Below are 21,150 nucleotides of genomic sequence, written 5' to 3' on the forward strand. Positions count from 1 at the left end.
CACAACCGTTTCTAGATTGAAAATCCTAGGCCAGGCGCAGTGGCTCACACCTGTAATTCCAGCACTTTGGGAGGCCAAGGCGGGTGGATCACGAGGTCAGGAGTTCAAGACCAGCCTGGCCAAGATGGTGAAACCCCCGTCTCTACTAAAAAAAAAAAAAATTAGCTAGGCGCGGTAGTGTGCGCCTGTAATCCCAGCTACTGGGAGACTGAGGCAGAGAACCCGGGAGGCGGAGGTTGCAGTGAGCCGAGATCGCGCCACTGCACTCCAACCTGGGCGACAGAGCGAGACTCCATTTAAAAAAAAAAAAAGAATATTTAAGTCTTTTCACTTCTGGGAATACACACACATACACACACACACACACACACATTTAATCGAAACACGTTACCTTTCACTCAACAACTATTCAAGACAGAAACCATTTCGGGTAAGCAGACTCCTAGAGTCCCTACTGCACATTTCTCATCAGTGGTCAAAGCAACAAAACCTGAACTAAGCCACAAGGTAGCTAGCTGCAGGAAGCTCTATGCCTGGGACCACTACAGGCAGGCACTAGTTTCCCTGTCCACCACTGCCCGAAATGGAGTCGGGCCGGGTTCTCCTGAGCTGAGCAGGCCAAAGCAGGGGAGTCCGTGAGTGGACCGGGCATAGCCAGAGCGACGCCGCAGCACCCCAGCCGCAGGGTCAGCCCCAAAAGCAGCAGGGCCCGCTTGATCGTGGATGCCGGGACGCCCTCGTGCAAGCCTCGAAGGGTGGCTGCCACCACGAACATTCGCCAGAACGAAAGCGGCAGCCAGGAGAAGCCCTCGCAGGTGCTGGAGGGATCCAAGCGCTTGAGCCGAGTCCGAAACTCGCACAGCAACCTCGGGAAGATAAACTCCAGCAACCAGAATCGGGTTGGCGTCGCCTAGCAACCAGGAGCTAAAAGTGCGGACGCCAGGCATTGGCCTGCACGTGTCACGTGAGCCAGCGCCGCTGCCCAGTGGGAGATTACGCCGCAGGCACGTGATGCGGCGCAACCGCCCTTTGGCAGAGCTTTCCGCGAAGGCGGTTGTGGCGCTGGGTGCGCGGGCGAGGCATTCCTGGGGTTTCCGCCCTATCCTTTTACAAAGTCCTGGCTTTGGCTGGTGCGACCAAAGAGAGGAAACCGGCGCTTGAGACTTGTCTGGGCTGGCTATGGTGAAGCAGTGAAACGGGGCAGAATTGTGACAATGAGGCCAATTCAGTTGTGCAAGAAGAGCATTTCCTCAAAGTAAGACAGAAGCTTTTAGTTACGTCAACACCTGCAAATGTTAGGCTGGCCAGAAATTTCCTGACAAATAATGGGTGATGGTCAGGCGCCTGGTCGCTCATGCCTGTAATCTCAGCGCTTTGGGATCACTTGAGGTCAGGAGTTCGAGACCAGCTTGGCCAACATGGCGAAACCCCATCTCTACTGAAAGTACAAAAATTAGCCGGATGTGGTGGCGCGCGTCTGTAATCCCAGCTACTCTGGAGGCTGAGGCAGGACAATCGCTTGAACCCAGGAGGCGGAGGTTGCAGTGAGCCGAGATCACGGCACTCAAAAGAAACGAAACGAAACGAAACTTTGCTGGTGATGACCATGTAGTGATGAAAGTGAGTGTTTTGGAGCACAGCAAGGTGACTCCCCATGTAATTAGTATAGGCAGAGAGTTTGTGCTCTAAAGGTTAGAAATAAATATTTTCGGCGTGGTGGCTCATGCCTGCAATCCCAGGACTTTGAAAGGCTGAGCCAGGTGGATCACCTGAAGGTCAGGAGTTCGAGACCAGCCTGGCCAACACGGTGAAACCCGTCTCTATTAAAGATACAAAAATTAGCCAGGCAGAAGAAGTCGCTTAGCTCTTCGCTGGTTGTCACATGTCCGGAGGCCGAGCCGTCGCGTACCTAGGATGCCGCGTGGAAGCCGAAGCCACACCTCCCGCATGGCCCCTCCGGCCAGCCGGGCCCCTCAGATGAGAGCTGCACCCAGGCCAGCACCAGTCGCTCAGCTACCAGCAGCGGCACCCCCATCTGCAGTTGGCTCTTCTGCTGCTGCGCCCCGGCAGCCAGGTCTGATGGCCCAGATGGCAACCACTGCAGCTGGCGTGGCTGTGGGCTCTGCTGTGGGGCACACACTGGGTCATGCCATTACTGGGGGCTTCAGTGGAGGAAGTAATGCTGAGCCTGCGAGGCCTGGCATCACTTACCAGGAGCCTCAGGGAACCCAGCCGGCACAGCAGCAGCAGCCTTGCTTCTATAAGATCAAACAGTTTCTGGAGTGTGCCTAGAACCAGGGTGACATCAAGCTCTGTGAGGGTTTCAATGAGGTGCTGAAACAGTGCCAACTTGCAAACAGATTGGCCTAATCAAGAAGTTCAACCTGGAGAGATGGAAAATCAGCTCTCATAACTAAGTTAATTTAGTATAAAAATAGAATTGATAGTAAGGGTATAAAGTGTAACCATCAGTTAAACTTCTCCTGTCACTCCTAGCTTCCTTGCTTCAGAACTGAAATGGAAGCGGGGGTGTTCCTACTCTGTAGAATCTGGGACTGGGCAAATATTTGTGTGGCCTCCTTAAACTAGCTGTTATGATTTTATTCTTTGTGAGTTAATTAGAATAAAGTCATTTTCTTCCAAAAAAAAAAAAATTAGCCAGGCATGGTGGTGCATGCCTGTAATCCCAGCTACTAGGGAGTCCGAGGCAGGAGAATCGCTTGAACCTGGGAGGCAGAGGTTGCAGTGAGCCGAGATTGTGCCACTGCACTCCAGCCTGGGCAACAGAATGAGACTCCGTCTCAAGTAAATAAATAATAAATGTTTTCACTCCACAACTGTCTTCCAATTTGGAGAGTCTGCCATTTACTAGCTATGTGAACTCGGGTACATTAATTAAAATCCCCATGCCTCAGTTTCTTTATCCATGAAATGGGAATGATTACTAACAGTTCCTATCTCTGAGGACTTCTAGAAGGATGAAATGAGGTCTTACATGTGGCAATATAAACTGGTAGTGAGGACTGAGCTTGAGTCAGATTACCTGCTTTGAATTCCTTGTGCCGTCATGTACTGCTTGTGTATCCTTAGGCGAGAGACTGTCCCTCGTCTATCCTTCAGTTTCATCTGTAAAATGGAGATAATACCTCCTAGGATTTCTGTGAGAATTAAGTAACTCAATACACATAAACTGCTTAGAAGAGTGTCCGGCACAAAGTCAACATTCAGGAAATGTTAGCAATCATTTGGAAGGTGCGTGACACACAGCGTTGATCAATAAATGGGACCTATTCTTGGTAGCACTGCTGGTCTAGAGCAGGATTCTGGGTTCTGAGCTCTCCCTGCTCTCAACCTCCACTCCACCCCATCCTGACTTAAAATTAAGGACTGGAAATATCTCTAGCCATTTATGGTCACAAGTAATGGAGGTTCAAATTGTGTCTCATAGAGTGATGAGAAAAGTAGGAGTCCACACTCTGAGCCAGATCTCAAGAGGCTACTGAGCAGAGTCCAAAAGGGGTGAGGCCCAAGAAGAAAGCAGCTGAGGGGCAAAGAGCTGTGGGAACTCTGCTACAGAAGTGATTGTCTTAAGAGAGGCAGGGGGTGGTGGGGAGAGTTCAGTGAGCAGAACTGTGAGCAGGCGGGTCTGCCACATAAGCTTGTTGGATGTAGGTGGGAGGGTGTCGTAAAATATCCTAAATCCAACCCTAACCCATTCCAAGGAGTTGAATCTTGGATCTGAATCCTAGTACAACACAGAGTACATCTTGGATACTGGGATTTATTGATCGTGTATCATTCCTTGGGTTTACTTTCCCTCAACTCAGAAGTCATTCCTCCCTCTCCCTCATTCTCCAGGTCCAACCCATTGGCAATGCCTGTTGACTTTTCAAAATATCTCTCTAATCCACCTGCTTGTCTCTCTTTTGCTGCCACCTTTCTAGCCCCATAAACATTTTTGTGTTTCTCCTTTTGCCCAGTACAACCCATTCTCCACTCAGCAGCCAGTGTGAACTTTTCAAAACTAATTTTTAACAACTTTATTGAGATTAAATCACATATCACAAAATCACCCATTTAAAATGTACAATTCAGCCGGGTGTGGTAGCTCACACCTGTAAACCCAGCACTTTGGGAGGCCAAGACGGGTGGATCACCTGGGGTCGGGAGTTCAAGACCAGCCGAACCAACATGGAGAAACCCTCTCTCTACTAAAAAATACAAAAGTAGCCGGGCATGGTGGCACATGCCTGTAATCCCAGCTACTAGGGAGGCTGAAGCAGGAGAATCACTTGAACCCAGAAGGCAGAGGTTGCAGTGAGCTGAGATCACGCCACTGCACTCTAGCCTGGGCAACAGAGCGAGACTCCATCTCAAAAAATAAATAAAATGTACAATTCAGTGGTTTTTGGTATATTCACAGGTGTGTATAACAAACACCACAAATCAATTTTAGAACATTTTCATCACTCCAAAAAGATATTCTATACCCATTAGCAGTCACTTCCCATATACTGACATCCCCTGATTCTCCACAAGCCCTAGGCAACCACTAATAAACTTTGTCTGCCAGGTGCGGTGGCTCACACCTGTAATCCCAGCACTTTGGGAGGCCGAAGCAGGTGGATCACCTGAGGTCAGGAGTTCGAGACCAACCTGGCCAACATGGTGAAACCCCTTCTCTACTAAAAATACAAAAAATTAGTCGGGTGCGGTGGCAGGTGCCTGTAGTCCCAGCTACTCGGGAAGCTGAGGCAGGAGAATGGCGTGAACCTGGGAGGCAGAGCTTGCAGTCAGCCGAGATCGCGCCACTGCACTCCAGCCTGGGCGAAAGAGCAAGACTTCATCGAAAAAAAAAAAAAAAAAAAATACCTGGGTGTGGTGGCAGGTTTTATTTTTTTTCCTCAAAAATAAATAAATAAATAAAATAAACTTTGTCTCTTATGGATTGCCTTTTCTGGATATTTCATATAATTGGACTCATACAGTGTATATCTCTTGTTACTGGTTCCTTTAACTTAGCATAACATTTTCATGGTTAATCTACGTTGTAGTATATATCAATACTTCTTATTTTAATTTTTTTAAAGGGGCTTTCCAGTGAAGACCAGAAAACCTGCTAGACAAATTCTTTTTTGTTTTTTTGAGATGGAGTCTCACTCTGTCACCCAGGCTGAAGTGCAGTGGCACGATCTTGGCTCACTGCAACCTCTGCCTACTGAGTTCAAGTGATTCTCCTGCCTCAGCCTCCCGAGTAGTTGGGATTACAGGCACCTGCCACTGCACCCGGCTAATTTTTTTGTATTTTTAGTGGAGATGGGGTTTCACCATTTCAGCCAGGGTGGTCTTGAACTCCTGACCTCGTGATCAACCCGCCTCGGCCTCCCAAAGTGCTGGGATTACAGGCATGAGCCACTGCACCCGGCCCTGCTAGACAAATTCTAAAAGAACTGTAGCACTAATACTTCTTTTTCAGTTGCCAAATAATATTCTTTTATATGGATATACCACATTTATTTATCCATTCATCAGTTGATGGATACTTGTTTCTACTTTTTGGCTATTACGACTAATGCTGCTATGAACATTTGTGTACAAGGTTTTGTGTGGATGTATATTTTTGTTTTTCTTGGGTATATTTTTTGGGGTAGAATTTCTGGATCATTTGGTAACTCTTTGTCTAAGTTTGTTTGCTTGTTTATCTGTTTTTTTAAGACGGGTCTTGCTCTGTTGCCCAGGCTGGAGTACAGTGGTGCAAGCTCAGCTCACTGCAAACTCCACCTCCCAGGTTCAAGCAATTCTCCTGCCTCAGCCTCCCAAGTAGCTGGGACTACAGGCGTGTGCCACAACACCCAGCTAATTTTTGTATTTTTAGTAGAAACAGCGTTTCACCATGTTTGCCAGGGTGGTCTTGAACTCCTGACCTCAAGAGATCCACCTGCCTCAGCCTCCCAAAGTGCTGATATTACAGGCATGAGCCACTGCGCCTGGCCCCCCCACCTTTTTTTTTTTTAAGAAGTGGGGTCCCACAATGTTAACCAGGCTGGTTCCAACTCCTGGGCTCAAGTGATCCTCCCACCTCAGTCTCACAGTGCTGGGATTATAGGCATGTGCCACTGTGCCTATCCTGTATGTCTAACTTTTTGAGGAACTGCCAAATTTTTTTCCAAAGTGGCTGCACCATTTTACATTCCTGCCAGCAGTCTATTAGGGGTTCCTATTTCTCCACATCCTCATCACCACTTGTTATCATCTGCCTTTTTTTTTTTTTAGTATCTTTTTGGACAGAGTCTCCCTCTGTCCCCCAGGCTGGAGTGCAGTGGCACATTCTCAGCATGCTGCAACCTCCACCTCCAGGGTTCAAGCGATTATCCTGCCTCAGCCTCCAGAATAGCTGGAGTTATAGGCGCATGTCACTACAGCCGGCTAATTTTTATTTTTTCATTTTCATTTTTTTTGAGATGGAGTCTTGCTCTGTCGCCCAGGCTGGAGTGTAATGGCGCGATCTCGGCTCACTGCAACATCCACCTCTTGGGTTCAAGTGATTCTCCTGCCTCAGCCTCCCAAGTAGCTGGGATTACAGACACACACCACCATACCCAGCTAATTTTTATATTTTTAGTAGAGATGGGGTTTCACCATGTTAGTCAGGCTGGTCTCGAACTCCTGACCTCAGGATCCACCCGCCGCGGCCTCCCAAAGTGCTGGGATTACAGGCGTGAGCCACCGCACCCAGCCTAATTTTTATATTTTTAGTAGAGATGGGGTTTCACTGTGTTGGCCAGACTGCTCTTGAACTCCTGGCTTCAAGTGATTTGCCTGCCTTGGCCTCCCAAGGTGCTGGGATTACAGGTATGAGCCACCACGCCCAACTCTGTCTTTTTTATTATAGCCATCCTAGTGAGCATAAAGTGATATCTCATTTTGGTTTTACTTTGTATTTTTCTTTTATTATGCTTATAGTTTCTGTAGGTCAGAAATTCAAAGGGAGTACAGTGGAGATGGCTCCATGATGTTTGAAGCCTCATCTGGAAAGACTCATAAGTTGGAGATGATTCAACATCTGGGGATTGAAGTCATCTGAAAGTGTCTTCACTTCTGTGCTTGTTGGGTTTTCCCACTAATCAGCTTTCCCCTCAGCTGAGCAGCTTTCTGGAACAACCACATGTATTTTCTCTGTGTGGTCTCACCGTGTGGTGTAGTTTGGGCTTCCTCACAGCATGGCTGCTGGGTTCCAAGAGCAAGCGTTCCAAGAGAATTACAGAGAAGCTGTATTGACTTTTTTTTCAGCCATTGATTTATTTTTATTTGCAGTTTGTATTCAATACAAATCAATTTCGGCCGGGCGCGGTGGCTCACGCTTGTAATCCCAGCACTTTGGGAGGCCTCAGAGTAGAACCCGGTGAAACCCCGTCTCTATAAAATACAAAAATTAGCCGGGGTGGTGGGGGGCCTGTATCCCAGTATCGAGGTGAACCCGGGAGGTGGAGCTTGCAGTGAGCCGAGATTGAGCCACCGCACTCCAGCCTGGGTGACAGAGCGGGACTCCGTCTCAAAAAAAAAAAAAAAAAAAAATCAATTTCATAACAAGTTACTATGAATCAAAGCATACACACACAAATATACAATCCAAAATATATGTACAGCATTTCGGCATGGAGCAAAAGGGAGTGTTCATTCACACACACAGTGGAGTGGGTTCAGATCTGTTCCATCTGCTGTTCCTGTGTAGGTTTCTAAAGATGCGAAAAAAAAGACTACTGTGGCCATATTAGATGCTGGAACACCTAAGCATCAGTGTGTGACCTTGTGAACAAAGGACTTCAGGGAGTGTCTATTTTTAAAAAGGTTTCCGTGTGTCAAGACAGTTGTAAAAATTTTTATTACAGAATCAAGCCTACTTTACGGTTTAGGACCAGGTTCTAACTATCTAAAAATATTGACATAACTAAATGTGTTTTAAACAGGGCATGATGGCTCATGTCTGTAATCCCAGCATGTTAGGAGATGAGGTAAGAGGATTGCTTGAGCCTAGGAGTTCAAGAACAGCTTGGGAACATAGAAAGACCCCTATTTCTACAAAAAGATAAAAATTCGCTGGGAATGGTGGCACATGCATGTAGTGCCAGCTACTTGGGAGGCTGAGGCAGGAGGATTGCTTTAGTCCAGGAGGTTGAGGCCGCAGTGAACTCTAGCCTGGGTAACAGGGTGAGACCATGTCTCTTTAAAAGCCCCAGCCGGGTGCGGTGGCTCACACCTGTAATCCCAGCACTTTGGGAGGCTAAGGTGGGCAGATCACGAGGTCAGGAGTTCAAGACCATCCTGGCCAACTTGGTGAAATGCCGTCTCTACAAAAAATACAAAAATTAGTGGGGTGTGGTGTTGTGCACCTGTAATCCCAGCTACTCAGGAGGCTGAGGCAGGAGAATCACTTGAACCTGGGAGGCGGAGGTTGCAGTGAGCCAAGATCGCACCATTGCACTCCAGCCTGGGTGACAGAGTAAGACTCTGTCTAAAAGCCCCAAAATGTGTTTTAAATGCAGCTATTCTGATCCATAGTTGTTGTTTGCAAAAAGCATTTACAGAAAAAGAGTATAGCGTGGGCACGGTGGCTCAGGCCTGTAATCCCAGCACTTTGGGAGGCTGACGCAGGCGGATCACCTGAGGTCAGGAGTTTAAGACCAGCCTGACCAACACAGAGAAACTCCATCTCTACTAAAAATACAAAATTAGCCGAGTGTGGTGGTGCATGCCTGTAATCCCAGCTACTCAGGAGGCTGAGGCAGGAGAATCGCTTGAACCTGGGAGGGGAGGTTGTGGTGAGCCAAGATCGCGCCATTGCATTCCAGCCTGGGCAACAAGAGTGAAACTCCGTCTCAAAAAAAAAAAAGAAAAAAGAGTATAAAAGTTTTTGTAACTTTAATGCAAGTTAACTTTCAGTCTTTACTTTCCAAATACTTGATATACAGTTTTTGGCTCCTTTACATTTTTGCCCTTTTAATTTCAAGGTTTATAATTTTACCTTCAAAACAGACCTTTTTTTGTTTTTTGAGATGGAGTCTCACTGTGTCTCCCAGGCTGGACAGCAGTAGCGTGATCTCGGCTCACTGCAACCTCTGGCTCTAAAGTTCAAGCAATTCTCATATCTCAGCCTCCGAGTAGCTGGGATTACAGGTGCATCACCATGCCCAGCTAATTTTTGTATTTTTAGTAGAGACAGGGTTTCATCTTGTTGGTCAGGCTGGTCTCGAACTCCTGACCTCAAGTGATCCACCCGCCTCAGCCTCCCAAAGTGGTGGGATTACAGGGGTGAGCCACTGTACACAGCCCCTTAATGAATCTGATGTCCTTGTTGAACAAAAATAGGTGAAATCAAATGCCTACCATTTGACTCTCTAAGGATAAACAAGAATTATTGATGATGCTTGGACTTGGGGGTAGATTGCAGTCTATCATTGCCCTGGCACACGTCAATTACTACATAAAAGGTCAAATGCAATGTCAAATCCAAATCCTCAGAGGAAAAAGAATTCAGTTACCAAAAGAACAGTGATAGCCTAACAATGTAAAACTTAATATATTGGCATTAAATTAGTACTGCTGAAACAATACATCGAGGATTCATAAATGATGGAAGCTTTTTTTTTTTTTTTTTTTTTTGAGACGGAGTCTCACTCTGTCTTCCAGGCTGGAGTGCAGTGGTGCAGTCTCAGCTCACTGCAACCTCCGCCCACCGAGTTCACGCGATTCTCTTGCCTCAGCCTCCCAAATAGCTGGAATTACAGACGCTTGCAACCGTGCCCAGCTAATTTTTTGTATTTTTAGTAGAGATGAGGTTTCACCATCTCGGCCAGGCTGGTCTTGAACTCCTGACCTTGGGATCCACCCACCTTGGCCTCCCAAAGTGCTGGGATTACAGGTGTGAGCCACTGCACCCAGCCGATGGAAGCTTTTTTAAACTTTAAGACAGGATCTTGCTCTGTCACCCAGGCTGGAGTGCCATGATAATGGCTTACTGCGGCCTTGACCTCCAGGGCTAAAGTGATCATCCCACCTCATTCTCTTGAGTAGCTGCGACCACAGGTGTGTGACACCATGCCCATCTCTTTTTTTAAATTTTTGGGCCAGGCATGGTGGCTCACACCTGTAATCCCAGCACTTTGGGAGGACGAGACAGTTGGATTGCCTGAGGTTAGGAGTTTGAGACCAGCCTGGCCAACATGGTGAAACCCTGTCTCTACTAAAAATACAAAAATTAGCTGGGCATGGTGGCATGCTCCTGTAGTCCCAGCTACTCAAGAGGCTGAAGAAAGAGAATGGCTTGAACCCGGGAGGTGGAGATTGCAGTGAACTGAGATCATGCCATCGCACTCCAGCCTGGGGGACAAGAGAAAAAAAAAAAAAAAAAAAAAGCCGGGCGCGGTGGCTCAAGCCTGTAATCCCAGCACTTTGGGAGGCCGAGGGGGGTGGATCCTAAGGTCAGGAAGTCGAGAAAAAAAAAAAAAAAAAAAAAAAAAAAAAAAAAAAAAGATTATGGCCAGGTGCAGTGGCTCATGCCCGTAATCCCAGCACTTTGGGAGGCCCAGTGGGTAGATCACCTGAGGTCAGGAGTTTGCGACCCACCTGGCCTACATGGTGAAACCCTGTCTCCACTAAAAATACAAAAATTAGCCAGGTATGGTGGTGGGTGCCTATAATCCCAGCTACTCAGGAGGCTGAGGCACAAGAATCACTTGAACCTGGGAGATTGCAGTCAGCTGAGATCTCACCACTGCACTCCAGCTTGGATGGCAGAGCGAGACTGCGTCTCAGAAAAGAAAAACAAAAAATAAAAATTAGCGGGGCATGGTGGTGCAGGCCTGTAATCCCAGCAACTTGGGAGGCTGAGGCAGGAGAATCATGAGCCAGGGGAGTGGAGGTTGCAGTGAGTTGAGCTCGCGCCACTGCACTCCAGCCTGGGCAACAGAACGAGACTCTATCTCAATAAATAAATAAATAAATAAATAAATAAATAAATAAAATTAAAATAAAATTTTTTTTTGTAGAGATGGGGTCTCACCCTGTTGCCCAGGGTGGTTTCGAACTCCTGGGCTCAATTGATCCTCCTGCTGTGGCCTCCCAAAGTGCCGGGATTACAGGTATGAGCCACCTCCACCCCTGCCAATGGAAATCTTTTATTTTACTGGTTTTACTGCGGTATAGACTTAATGAACCAAATGAAAACTGAATCTCCACTCCACATTACATCTTTATTTCTAGACAAGATAAAATCTATTCTTTATTATTATTATTTATTACCCAAGTTTTGTCTCAGGATCTGCTATTCTTATTTTCAAGGTAGTTTTAAGTGTCTGCATTTCTTAAGCCACACTCAAGAAATAATGTCTTCAATTTTGGATGTTGCCTCTCTTCATCTTGTACATGACGTTTAAGCAGATTTAATACTGGCATTCATCATCTAGTCAAACCCTTCACGTGTTCTTCAAAGCAATTAAATGTGGGGTTCTCAACCTTTCCTTTCTTTCTTTCTTTTTTTTTTTTTTTTTGAGATGGAGTCTCACTCTGTTGCCCAGGCTGTAGTGCAATGGCGCGATCTCGGCTCACTGCACCCTCTGCCTCCCGTGTTCAAGCCATTCTCCTGCCTCAGCCTCCTGAGTAGCTGGGATTACAGGCACACGCCACCACGTCTGGCTAATTTTTGTATTTTTAGTAGAGACAGGGTTTCACCATGTTGGTCAGGCTGGTCTTGAACTCCCGACCCAGTAATCCACCTGCCTCGGCCTCCCAAAGTGCTGGGATTACAGACATGAGCCACCGCGCCTGGCCTTTTTTTTTTTTTTTTTTTTTTGAGACAGAGTTTTGCTCTTGTTGCCCAAGCTGGACTGCAATGGCACAATCTCGGCTCACTGCAACCTCTGCCTCCCAGGTTCAACCAGTTCTCCTGCCTCAGCCTCCCAAGTAGCTGGGATTACAGGCATCCGCCATCACATCTGGATAATTTTTCTGTATTTTTAGTAGAGACGGGGTTTCACCATGTTGGCCAGGCTGGTCTCGAACTCCTGACCTCAGGTGACCCACCTGCCTCAACCTCTCAATGTGTTGGGATTACAGGCATGAGCCACCGCACCTGGCCAGGTTCTCAGCCTTTTCTGTATCAGTAAAAGAAGGTGTGAAATTAATAGATTTGATGAAGACCCGCTTTTTTTCTTGCCACATTGGACTCCTAGATGCCATTTGGAATGGGTTTAGAAGACATGGAAGTATAGATGTTTCTTAACAGTAGAAATATAGAAGAGAAAGCAAGACCATGAGGAGACTGGCAGTTGACTGCAGGGCACAGCCAACTGCCTTGTTGGTGGCATTACCTGGGTTTGGGGCAGACAAGGTACCCTGGGAGGAGTTACTTGAAAACATTACAATAGTTTGATTTGAATAAATCTGCATGAGTAGGAGCAGTGCCAGAAGCAGCAGCCCCAGCCTAAGCCTGTCCACCATTGCTCTGTCCCCTCCATTGGTGTCTGGCATATATTGCTGGATGCTGGGTGAGAACTGCTGGCTCCAGGTGGACACAGGCGAGACCTAGCCTTAAACATCACACAAAGTAGCTGGGTGTGATGGCTCACATCTGTAATCCCAGCACTTCGGGAGGCCAAGGTGGGAGGATCACTTGAGGCCAGGATTTGGAGATTAGCCTGGTCAACATAGCAAGGACTCATCCCTATTTTTTTAAATTAAAAGTAATGTAAAATTGTAATAAAAAGGAAATCAAGCCTGGGCAACATAGCAAGATCTCATCTCTACTAAAAAGAAATCAGCTGCGTGTGGTGGTGCACACCTGTAGTTCCAGCTGCTGGGGAGGTTGAGCTGGAGGGATCACTTGAGCCCTAGAGGTTGAGGCTGCAGTGAGCCATGATTGTGCCACTGCACTCCAGCCTGGGTGACAGAGCCAGACCCTGTCTTGAAAAAAAAAAAAAAGGAAACCACATAATGTCACTTATGCCAGAGTTAGTCTGCCGAGCCATGATTTAAAGGGAGGGACATTCACCCCACTTCTTTTTTTTTGAGACGGAGTCTCGCTTTGTCACCCAGGCTGGAGTGCAGTGGCGCAATCTCGGCTCACTGCAAGCTCCGCCTCCCGGGTTCACGCCATTCTCCTGCCTCAGCCTCTCCTAGTAGCTGGGACTACAGGCGCCCGCCACCACGCCCGGCTAATTTTTTTTGTATTTTTAGTAGAGACGGGGTTTCACCGTGGTCTCGATCTCCTGACCTCGTGATCCACCCGCCTCGGCCTCCCAAAGTGCTGGGATTACAAGCGTGAGCCACCGCACCCGGCCTTCACCCCACTTCTTAATGGGAGGGTTGTCACAATCACATTGTAGGAAGAGCATATAGGATGGGAGGCACTGTCATGGTCATCTTTGGAGAACAAAATCTGCCAGACCTGGGAACCTGAGCACCACTAGACCAAATACAACAATTAATCAATGATTCCAGCCTCAACTGATTCCTTGATACCACCACTGGGCAATCCTAGAACATTTCCCAGCTAAACTTGCTTCAATTTGCAATGGTTATTTCAAACATTCACTGTAGAAGGCACTGTGTATGTCTTTCCTAATACCCATTCCCAGCCCCCCTTTTCCCTATTTATGTCCTTTAGGCAAAGCTAAATACTTGCGTTCCTAGCCTCTCTCGCATCTATGTGACACAATTCTGTCCAGTGAGATGTAAGCAAAGATGTGCACAGGGACTTCTGGGCAAGCTTTTTCCTTGAATAGGAAAATAATGCATGGAGTGGAGGCAGCCAGCCATATATTGCAACCCTCAGGAAAAGGTCAAAACAATTACAGAAGTATTGGCCCTGATTTCAGTGAGCCACTCAACCAATGCTGTTGCTACCTCCAGGCCTTCTCTCCTGTGAGAAAATAAACCCTTGTTTGTTAAGCCACTGATAGTCAAGCTTTCTGTTGCTTGTAGGGGATATAAGCATTCTCACTCCCCTGTGCCTCTACTTTCTCTCTTTTTTTTTTTTTTTTTTTTGAGACAGAGTCTCGCTCTGTCTCCCAGGCCAGAGTGCAGTGGCCTGATCTCGGCTCACTACAACCTCCACTTCCCGGGTTCAAGCGATCCTCCTGCCTCAGCCTCCCGAGTAGCTTGGACTATAGGTGTCCGCCACCATGCCCGGCTAATTTTTGTATTTTTAGTAGAGACGGGGTTTCACCATATTGGCCAGGCTGATCTCGAACTCCTGACCTTGTGATCTGCCCGCCTCGGCCTCCCAAAGTGCTGGGATTACAGGCGTGAGCCACCGCGCCCGGCTCCTCTAATTTCTCTTTGTAAAAGCCTTCAACTGCTAATTCTCCCTTTCCTGCCACCAACAGCCTACTTACTACCTACTTACCTGCACCCACAGCCATCTTATTTGCTCCTTCTCTCCTGTTAAAATGGAAAAGGGCTCCCTACCATGGAGGGGGGAGTGGGAGTAAATGGAAAGATGCTAATCTGGCATCCATTACAAGTTCACCTTTCAGTTTTGGTTTTCTTACTCATCCGCACGTTAGTTCTGGGCCTCTACCACTCATCAGCTATGTGCCTTAAAAACAGGCCATTAAAGTAGCAAATATTTATTGAGTAGATTCTAAGCTGTGCCCAAAAAGGCACTGCGCTAGGTGGTAGGAGTTGCTAGGGCTAGGAAACAGACACAGTCCAAGTAGAGAGAAAATTATTTACAAGACGGGAATGGAGCCTTGGAGGAACTGAGCTATGTGGCTGGGAGGGCAGAGAATGTGGGAAGAGCTCGGGAGAAGGGGCTGGGGAGGTAGGCGTGGGCCACAGCCAACTGACTTCTATAGACTAGGGAGGGTAATGATTTTGGTTTCAATCCTAAATCACTAAGACAGGAAGTGAATTACTCTCTCGGAGCCTCAATTTCTACCTCGAAAAATATGTTTTATTACTAACTCCTGTACTAGATTGAGAGTTACGGAGAAGGATTTATCTTTTTATTCATTTCTGCATCGCCAGCGCCCGACACACGGTAGGCGCTTAATCAATGCCTGTTCGGTGAATAAATAAGACTGGGGACTCCTCCACAGACCTCTATCATTAAGTCAACCAGTCAGCAGAGATTTCCTTCTCCGCGTTCCTTTCCTTCCCTCCCCTTTTCTCGCCCTTCCTCCCTCTCCTCTTCCACGCCCCCTTCCCACTCCTCCCCCTCCTATCCTCTCCTGGCTTCCTCCTCCCCTTCCCGGCCCCGCCCCCCGCTGCGTTGCGAAGGCGGGGAAGGCGAGGCGGGCTTTACGGCAGCCGCGTTGCGGCGGGGCGGGGCGCCGGGCGGCCGGTGCGCTTGGCGGCAGCCGTGGGAGGCAGGCCGGCAGGCAGACGGACTTGCAGGCGGGTGGCGGCGGCCGTGCTTGCTAGTGAGGGCGGGAGGGAGTGACTCACTGAGCTTGTGTGAGGGAGGGAGCGAGCGAGCGAGCAGCCCGCGCCGTCCTCCCGCAGCACCAGCCAGGCCACGCCGCCACCTCTTCCCCTGCGCCCCGCGCCCAGGCCGGGCCGAGCCGAGCCGGGTCGGGCCCGGGCCATGCTGCTCACCGTGTACTGTGTGCGGAGGGACCTCTCCGAGGTGACCTTTTCCCTCCAGGTCGACGCCGACTTCGAGCTGCACAACTTCCGCGCGCTGTGCGAGCTCGAGTCTGGCATCCCCGCAGCCGAGAGCCAGGTACGCCGGGCAGCGAGCCGGGCCTGCCCCGGAGCTAAGCCCTCCCCGCCTCGGGGCCCCACTCCCTCCCTTTGCTACTGGTGAAGAATTGGGGGCTGGGGGGAGCAGGGATAGCCATTCTCGGGTCACCCCCGCATCCGGAAAGGAGCTGGGGAGCTGGCATCGGTAGCTGCCCTCACACACCTCGAGCGTGGGGTGGGGTACGAGGAGAGGGAGCGGAGAACCTGACCGCAGACGCACCCACTGCAGCGTGAGGGGCGCGTGGACTGTTGAGCAGCGCTAACCCTCCCCACTTTTGGCTCTTTGGCCCTTTCCTCTTTCTAATCCCGAGTGTAGGATATCGTTGTGGACCTCAGAAGCAGCCCTGGGTTTGCTAGGATTCATACATCCTGCAAACCAGAAATACCAGTTTGGATCACTGTGGTAGACAGATGTTCCTCTGCTTTTTTTTTTTTTTTTTTTTGGAGAGGGTTTCTGCTTAAATATACGCAGTTTACCTTTAAATGCACAGATTTGCACTTCCGGTGAAAGAAAGTTTAAGACTTGCACTGCCTCATTTTGGGATCTTTGGAAATGCTCTTTACCCACCACATGCGTTTCTGGTTAAATTCTTTTGAAAAACAGTACCTATTGGTTCAACTCAAGCTGTTTGTTTCTTTCGGTTCTATCCTGGTAGTAAGCCAGAAGGCTCTTTTTCTTTCAGGTTACAGTTCAGAGTTTGGGTCAGTTCAAAGCTCAATGCTTTAAAAGGATATTTGCTTGGAAACGGCCTAGTATCAGTGCTGTTTGGTGGTTTCATTTCCCTACTCAGCTTGCTGGAAAGAATTTCAGCCTCTCGTATTTTAACTAAGCAAAGTAATTCTCAAAATGCTTTGGGGCTGCCCCTAGTCTTTATCAAACAGAATTGGTGACAGTAACGCTGTAAACTTTACACTAAAACACTTAGATCATGACTTAATAAATTTAGCCTGGAGGAAATAGTCTAAACGTTAAGAAAATTATAGAGGTCTCCCAAGGCTTCATCAAGTAAATCTTGATTTTCTACTGCAGTTATGAAATAGTTTACAAAACGATTGCCCAACTACAGCTTGTTCTGCTGTCTTATGGTAAACACGTGTCAATACGTTGTTCAGAAGTTTGATTCCTTTACACAATGTGAACTTTAGAACCTTGGCATAAAGCTGTTCAGAAAGAATTTAAAAAGTTAATCCACAAAAGCTCAGGAACCAGTTCTGTCAGTGAATGCCTCATGTGGAGAACTAGGAAAGGACTATTTAAATAGAGAAAATCAACTCTTCAATTTTTTTTTTCTTTTTTTGTTTTTGTTTTTGAGACGGAGCCTTGCTCTGTCGCCCATGCTGGAGTGCAGTGGTGCGATCTCGGCTCACTGCAACCCCAGCCTCCCTGGTTCAAGCGATTCTCCTGCTTCAGCCTCCTGAGTAGCTGGGACTACGGGCGCACGCCACCACGCCCGGCTAATTTTTGTATTTTTTTTAGTAGAGACGGGGTTTCACCATGTTGGCCAGGCTGATTTCAAACTCCTGACCTCAAGTGATCTGCCCGCCTCGGCCTCCCAAAGTGCTGGGATTACAGGCGTGAGCCACCGCGCCTGGCCTGATAGTGGCTTTTTCAATTGTTTTTTCCTCTAGCTGTTATATTACCCTGGTTATGATCACCGGCTGGTGGGGAAAATAAGAAATTAAAATGCAAATTGGTTTTGTTGTTAGGGCTTGGGAAAAGACAGAGGTTGAGGTTGTTTCCATTCCTACACTTTTTGTGATGGCTGAAACAAGAAATTTAAGTCAGAGGGATACCTGACACCCCCTTTAATTGACTTAAATTTCTTGTTACAGCCATCACAAAAGACGATTTATTGTGTGGTCAGCCAGACATTGCCCTCTGCCAGTTGGGAAAGTTAGGAATACCTTAGTAATTGAACATAGGCTAACTCCAAATTATTTCTTGTTCATTACGTCAATGTTTCGGCATTTACTTCCTTCTCAAGCCAAATTAGCATATAGAAACTTGGGCTCCAACTGGTGTTAAGCCTGTATTAGATAGCCATAAACAGCTCCTGTTTTTCCAGTCTGTTCTGTTGGCTCCATTGTAACCTGACAACACAGTATCTATTTTAAGGTGTCTGGTGGTCGGTTGTCTTTCACTTGCTTGCCCATCAGGCAGGAACAGGATCCACCCTAGACACTTGAGTCATTTCCTTTCATCAAATCATAATAGTAAACATCATTATAGTTTTTACCTATAAATATATCATGTTTACTTACTTGAGTGTCCCCCCCATTACCTCCCAGGGTTCTGTCATATTACTCATCTTCCCTTCCTTTGCTAGACTGTTGAACTCCTCCTCTTGTTTACCTTCTGCATTCCCATTCCTTCACCTCTCATTTCTGACTCCATTTCTTCAAGGAAATATATATATTTTTATGTTCCTGGCTATTTTTTCCTGCCACTATGTGTCAACACCACTGGTGTCCAAACTTTCATTCATGTATCCCTATCAGTAAAATGTTTCAGATTATGCTCCTGTTATGTATATAATACATTATATACATGAACTGATACGTTGTATGCATTATATATGGCCACATGTGCATATAACACACATAATGTGCATTATATTCATATGTAATACATTATCTATAAAGTAACATTGTACACACACAAAATGGAACTTAAGGAAGGACGAACTAAAATAAATGGAAATGAAAATTCTAATATTTTCAGTTTCTTCCTCCACCCTTAAAGAATTGTCTACATTGGTGATCACTGGTTTAGAATTCAGTCTTTCACCTGAGTGTCAATTGCGCATAAGCATATAGTTGGAAAAGGTGTTAATTTTTAACAGCTCTAGTCTGATTATAGTAGTTATAATGCAGTGATAACAAATTTAGAACAAGCCATCTCTACTTGTACATGTGATTAAAGCTGGGCATGTTCCGTCCCTTAATAGAAGTGTGGGCTTGGAAGCCAGTCATGGCTCTGTTTGATGCTTTGATGCAGACTTGCCTGGGTGAACTTCAAACAGTTATCAAAACTTAGCTTCACTTTAAATTAATGTCTTCATATTTTTGAAACATCATGATAATTTACCTCTGTAGGTGGCATATGGAAAAAGTAGGCACAACATACAAGGACCCTCAAATGAAAGGCAAATAATAGCAGTAATTGTATGATCTTGGAAATGCACACGGCATGATTTGTGGTTTGTAAACCACTATTTTATCTTCTGTGTGTTTGTTTTTTTGAGACAGGGTCTTGCTCTGTCACCTAGGCAGTAGTGCGCTCACAGGTCACTGTAGCCTCAACCTCCTGGGCTCAAGTGATCCTCCCACCTCAGCCTCTTAAGTAGCTGGGACTACAAGTGTACGCTACCACATCTGACCAATTTTTTTATTTTCTTTAGAGATGGGGGTTTCACTGTGTTGGCCAGGCTGGTCTCAAACTCCTGACCTCAAATGATCCGCCTGCCTTGGCCTCCCAAAGTGTTGGGATTACAGGCGTGACCCACCGCACCCGGCCCCAAATTGATAATTTTAAAGGCTACATAATATACCATCATATAGATGTGTTGTAATTTATTTAGGAATCTCCCTTTTGTTGAGCATGATATTGGGGAAAATTGGAAGCAGTTATAAGTTAACATGCCATGAACATCCATATACTTAAGACTGTAGCCTCGATTTCTGTTTTCTCGGGATGAATTCTTAGATATGCAGTTGCCAGATCAAAGGCATAAAGTCTTTGAAAGTTTTTTAGTAAATTTAGATTATACAAGTCAAATTGGCTATTACATGGGGTAGTATATGTAGATAACTTGGTAGATATTGGGTATTTGATTAATGGTAATACTATTATGAAGCCATTCAGATGTAATTCCAAGTGTTTTGTGGCCGGTTTATGGTCCTTATTTTATCTTTATTGTTTATGTTTTAGAGATGGGATCTCGCTCTTGCCCAGGCTGGAACACAGTGTTGCAATCACAGCTCACTGTATCCTCAACATGTTGGGGTCAAAGGATCCTCCCCAAGTAGCTGCGACTTTTTTTTTTTTTTTTTTTTTGAGACAAGGTTTTGCCAGTGCTAGGCTTGAACTCCTAACCTCAAGCAGTTCTCCCGCCTCTGCCTCCCAGAGTGTTGGGATTACAGGTGTGAGCCACTGCACCTGGTCTACCAGTTTATGTTCTGTAATGCTAGAAATTTATTGTTAAGCTTTTTATTAATAGAAGGCTCTCATTCAGAGACCAGAAAACACCTGACCTCATGCTTGAAAGTTCTGGAGTTTTATTAATTAGTCTATTGTTAAATGTTGATTAAGATTATAATTCAGTCTCTGGGGTGCCTCCTCTGGAGTAAGTACCAGCAGTTGTGCCAGTTTTGCTGATTAAGACTCATAGCTGTATACATTTTCTTGTTGTATGTTCTTATAACTGGCAAAACTTGAATTCTGGGCTTTGTAGCTGTTGAGTTGGGTAACATGAATGGTGGAAGGATCGAGAATGCCAGCAACGGATCACCTTTTGTTTTGATTGGTAGAGATTTGAAGCTATGTCTAGCAGATACTGAATGTTCGGTTGGACAATCACATGGATTTATTTTGGGACTTTTGCTGCAAAATAATTGTCGTTCTTGGACTCAAGCCTATTTAAACAAAAAGAAATCAGTTCTCTGTGGCAATTACAATTTTAGCTAAGCTTTAGTTGATCTCATTTATGTCCTTAGACTAAAATGGAGCACAGCTGCTGCTTCGTCAGTGTGAGGAACACGTGCTCCTCACCCAGGTTCTTCAGTCTAGTGTTTCCAGGAAATTGGCACTGAAGCAACATTTCATATTTCATAGACATGCTCAATGTGGTGGTTATCTAGATTTTGCATTTTTATTGTTAGATCATGCTGCCTTCCTTTAAAAAATGATATTGTCTGCTGAGGAAATATTGTGGCCACTAAGCAGTGATGGAGTGAAGTATGGCATCTGTGAAGTGGGAGTCAGAGCGGGCAGTTGGTGTTTCTTCATGTGCAGGGCATGGGGATGCGTTGAGCAGTGGACAGTATTTTGATCCTCCTGGTGGATAGAGTCTCTTAGTGGCAATGGATGGCTTAGTAGTACTTGTTAAAATCACACAGCTAATTCACCAGGCCACTCTGGGGTAATGTTTGGGAAAGCTGTGTATGATACTACTCGAGTAATGGGCTTTGAAATCAGACAGTTCCCATTGCAGTTTTCTTTTTCTTTTTTTTTTTTTTTTAAGAGACAAGATCTTATTCTGTTGCCCAGGCCGGAGTGCAGTGGTACAATCGTAACTCACTGCAACCTCGAACTCCTGGGCTCAGGTGATCCTCCTGCTTCAGTCTCCCAAATAAAGACTACAGGCATATGCTACCATGCCCAGCTAATTATTATTATTATTTTAGAGA

The 21,150-nt window shown here is 46.4% G+C and overlaps 1 protein-coding gene and 3 pseudogenes across 4 annotated transcripts in view; 2 read left to right on the forward strand and 2 right to left on the reverse strand.

Annotated features, from left to right (window-relative positions):
* Positions 1-1,191: 1,191 nt before the first annotated feature.
* LOC116812961 (coiled-coil-helix-coiled-coil-helix domain-containing protein 2-like) lies at positions 1,192-2,817 on the forward strand (annotated as a pseudogene).
* A 2,271-nt stretch (positions 2,818-5,088) lies between these two features.
* Positions 5,089-5,132, reverse strand: LOC116813979 (U7 small nuclear RNA; annotated as a pseudogene).
* Positions 5,133-5,393: 261 nt separating this feature from the next.
* Positions 5,394-5,461, reverse strand: LOC116813982 (U7 small nuclear RNA; annotated as a pseudogene).
* Positions 5,462-15,410: 9,949 nt separating this feature from the next.
* Positions 15,411-21,150, forward strand: part of DDI2 (DNA damage inducible 1 homolog 2) — a 51,779-nt gene continuing 46,039 nt past the window's right edge. For all 4 annotated transcript variants that reach the window (XM_058443628.1, XM_032759020.2, XM_058443631.1 and 1 more), the window contains exon 1: positions 15,411-15,721. In XM_058443628.1, the coding sequence (XP_058299611.1) occupies positions 15,584-15,721 (138 nt within the window). In that variant the 5' untranslated portion in view covers positions 15,411-15,583. The remainder of the gene's footprint in view (positions 15,722-21,150) is intronic.

The sequence above is a fragment of the Hylobates moloch genome, unplaced genomic scaffold, assembly GCF_009828535.3.
Source record: "Hylobates moloch isolate HMO894 unplaced genomic scaffold, HMol_V3 SCAFFOLD_9, whole genome shotgun sequence".
NCBI classification, from domain to species: Eukaryota; Metazoa; Chordata; class Mammalia; order Primates; family Hylobatidae; genus Hylobates; species Hylobates moloch.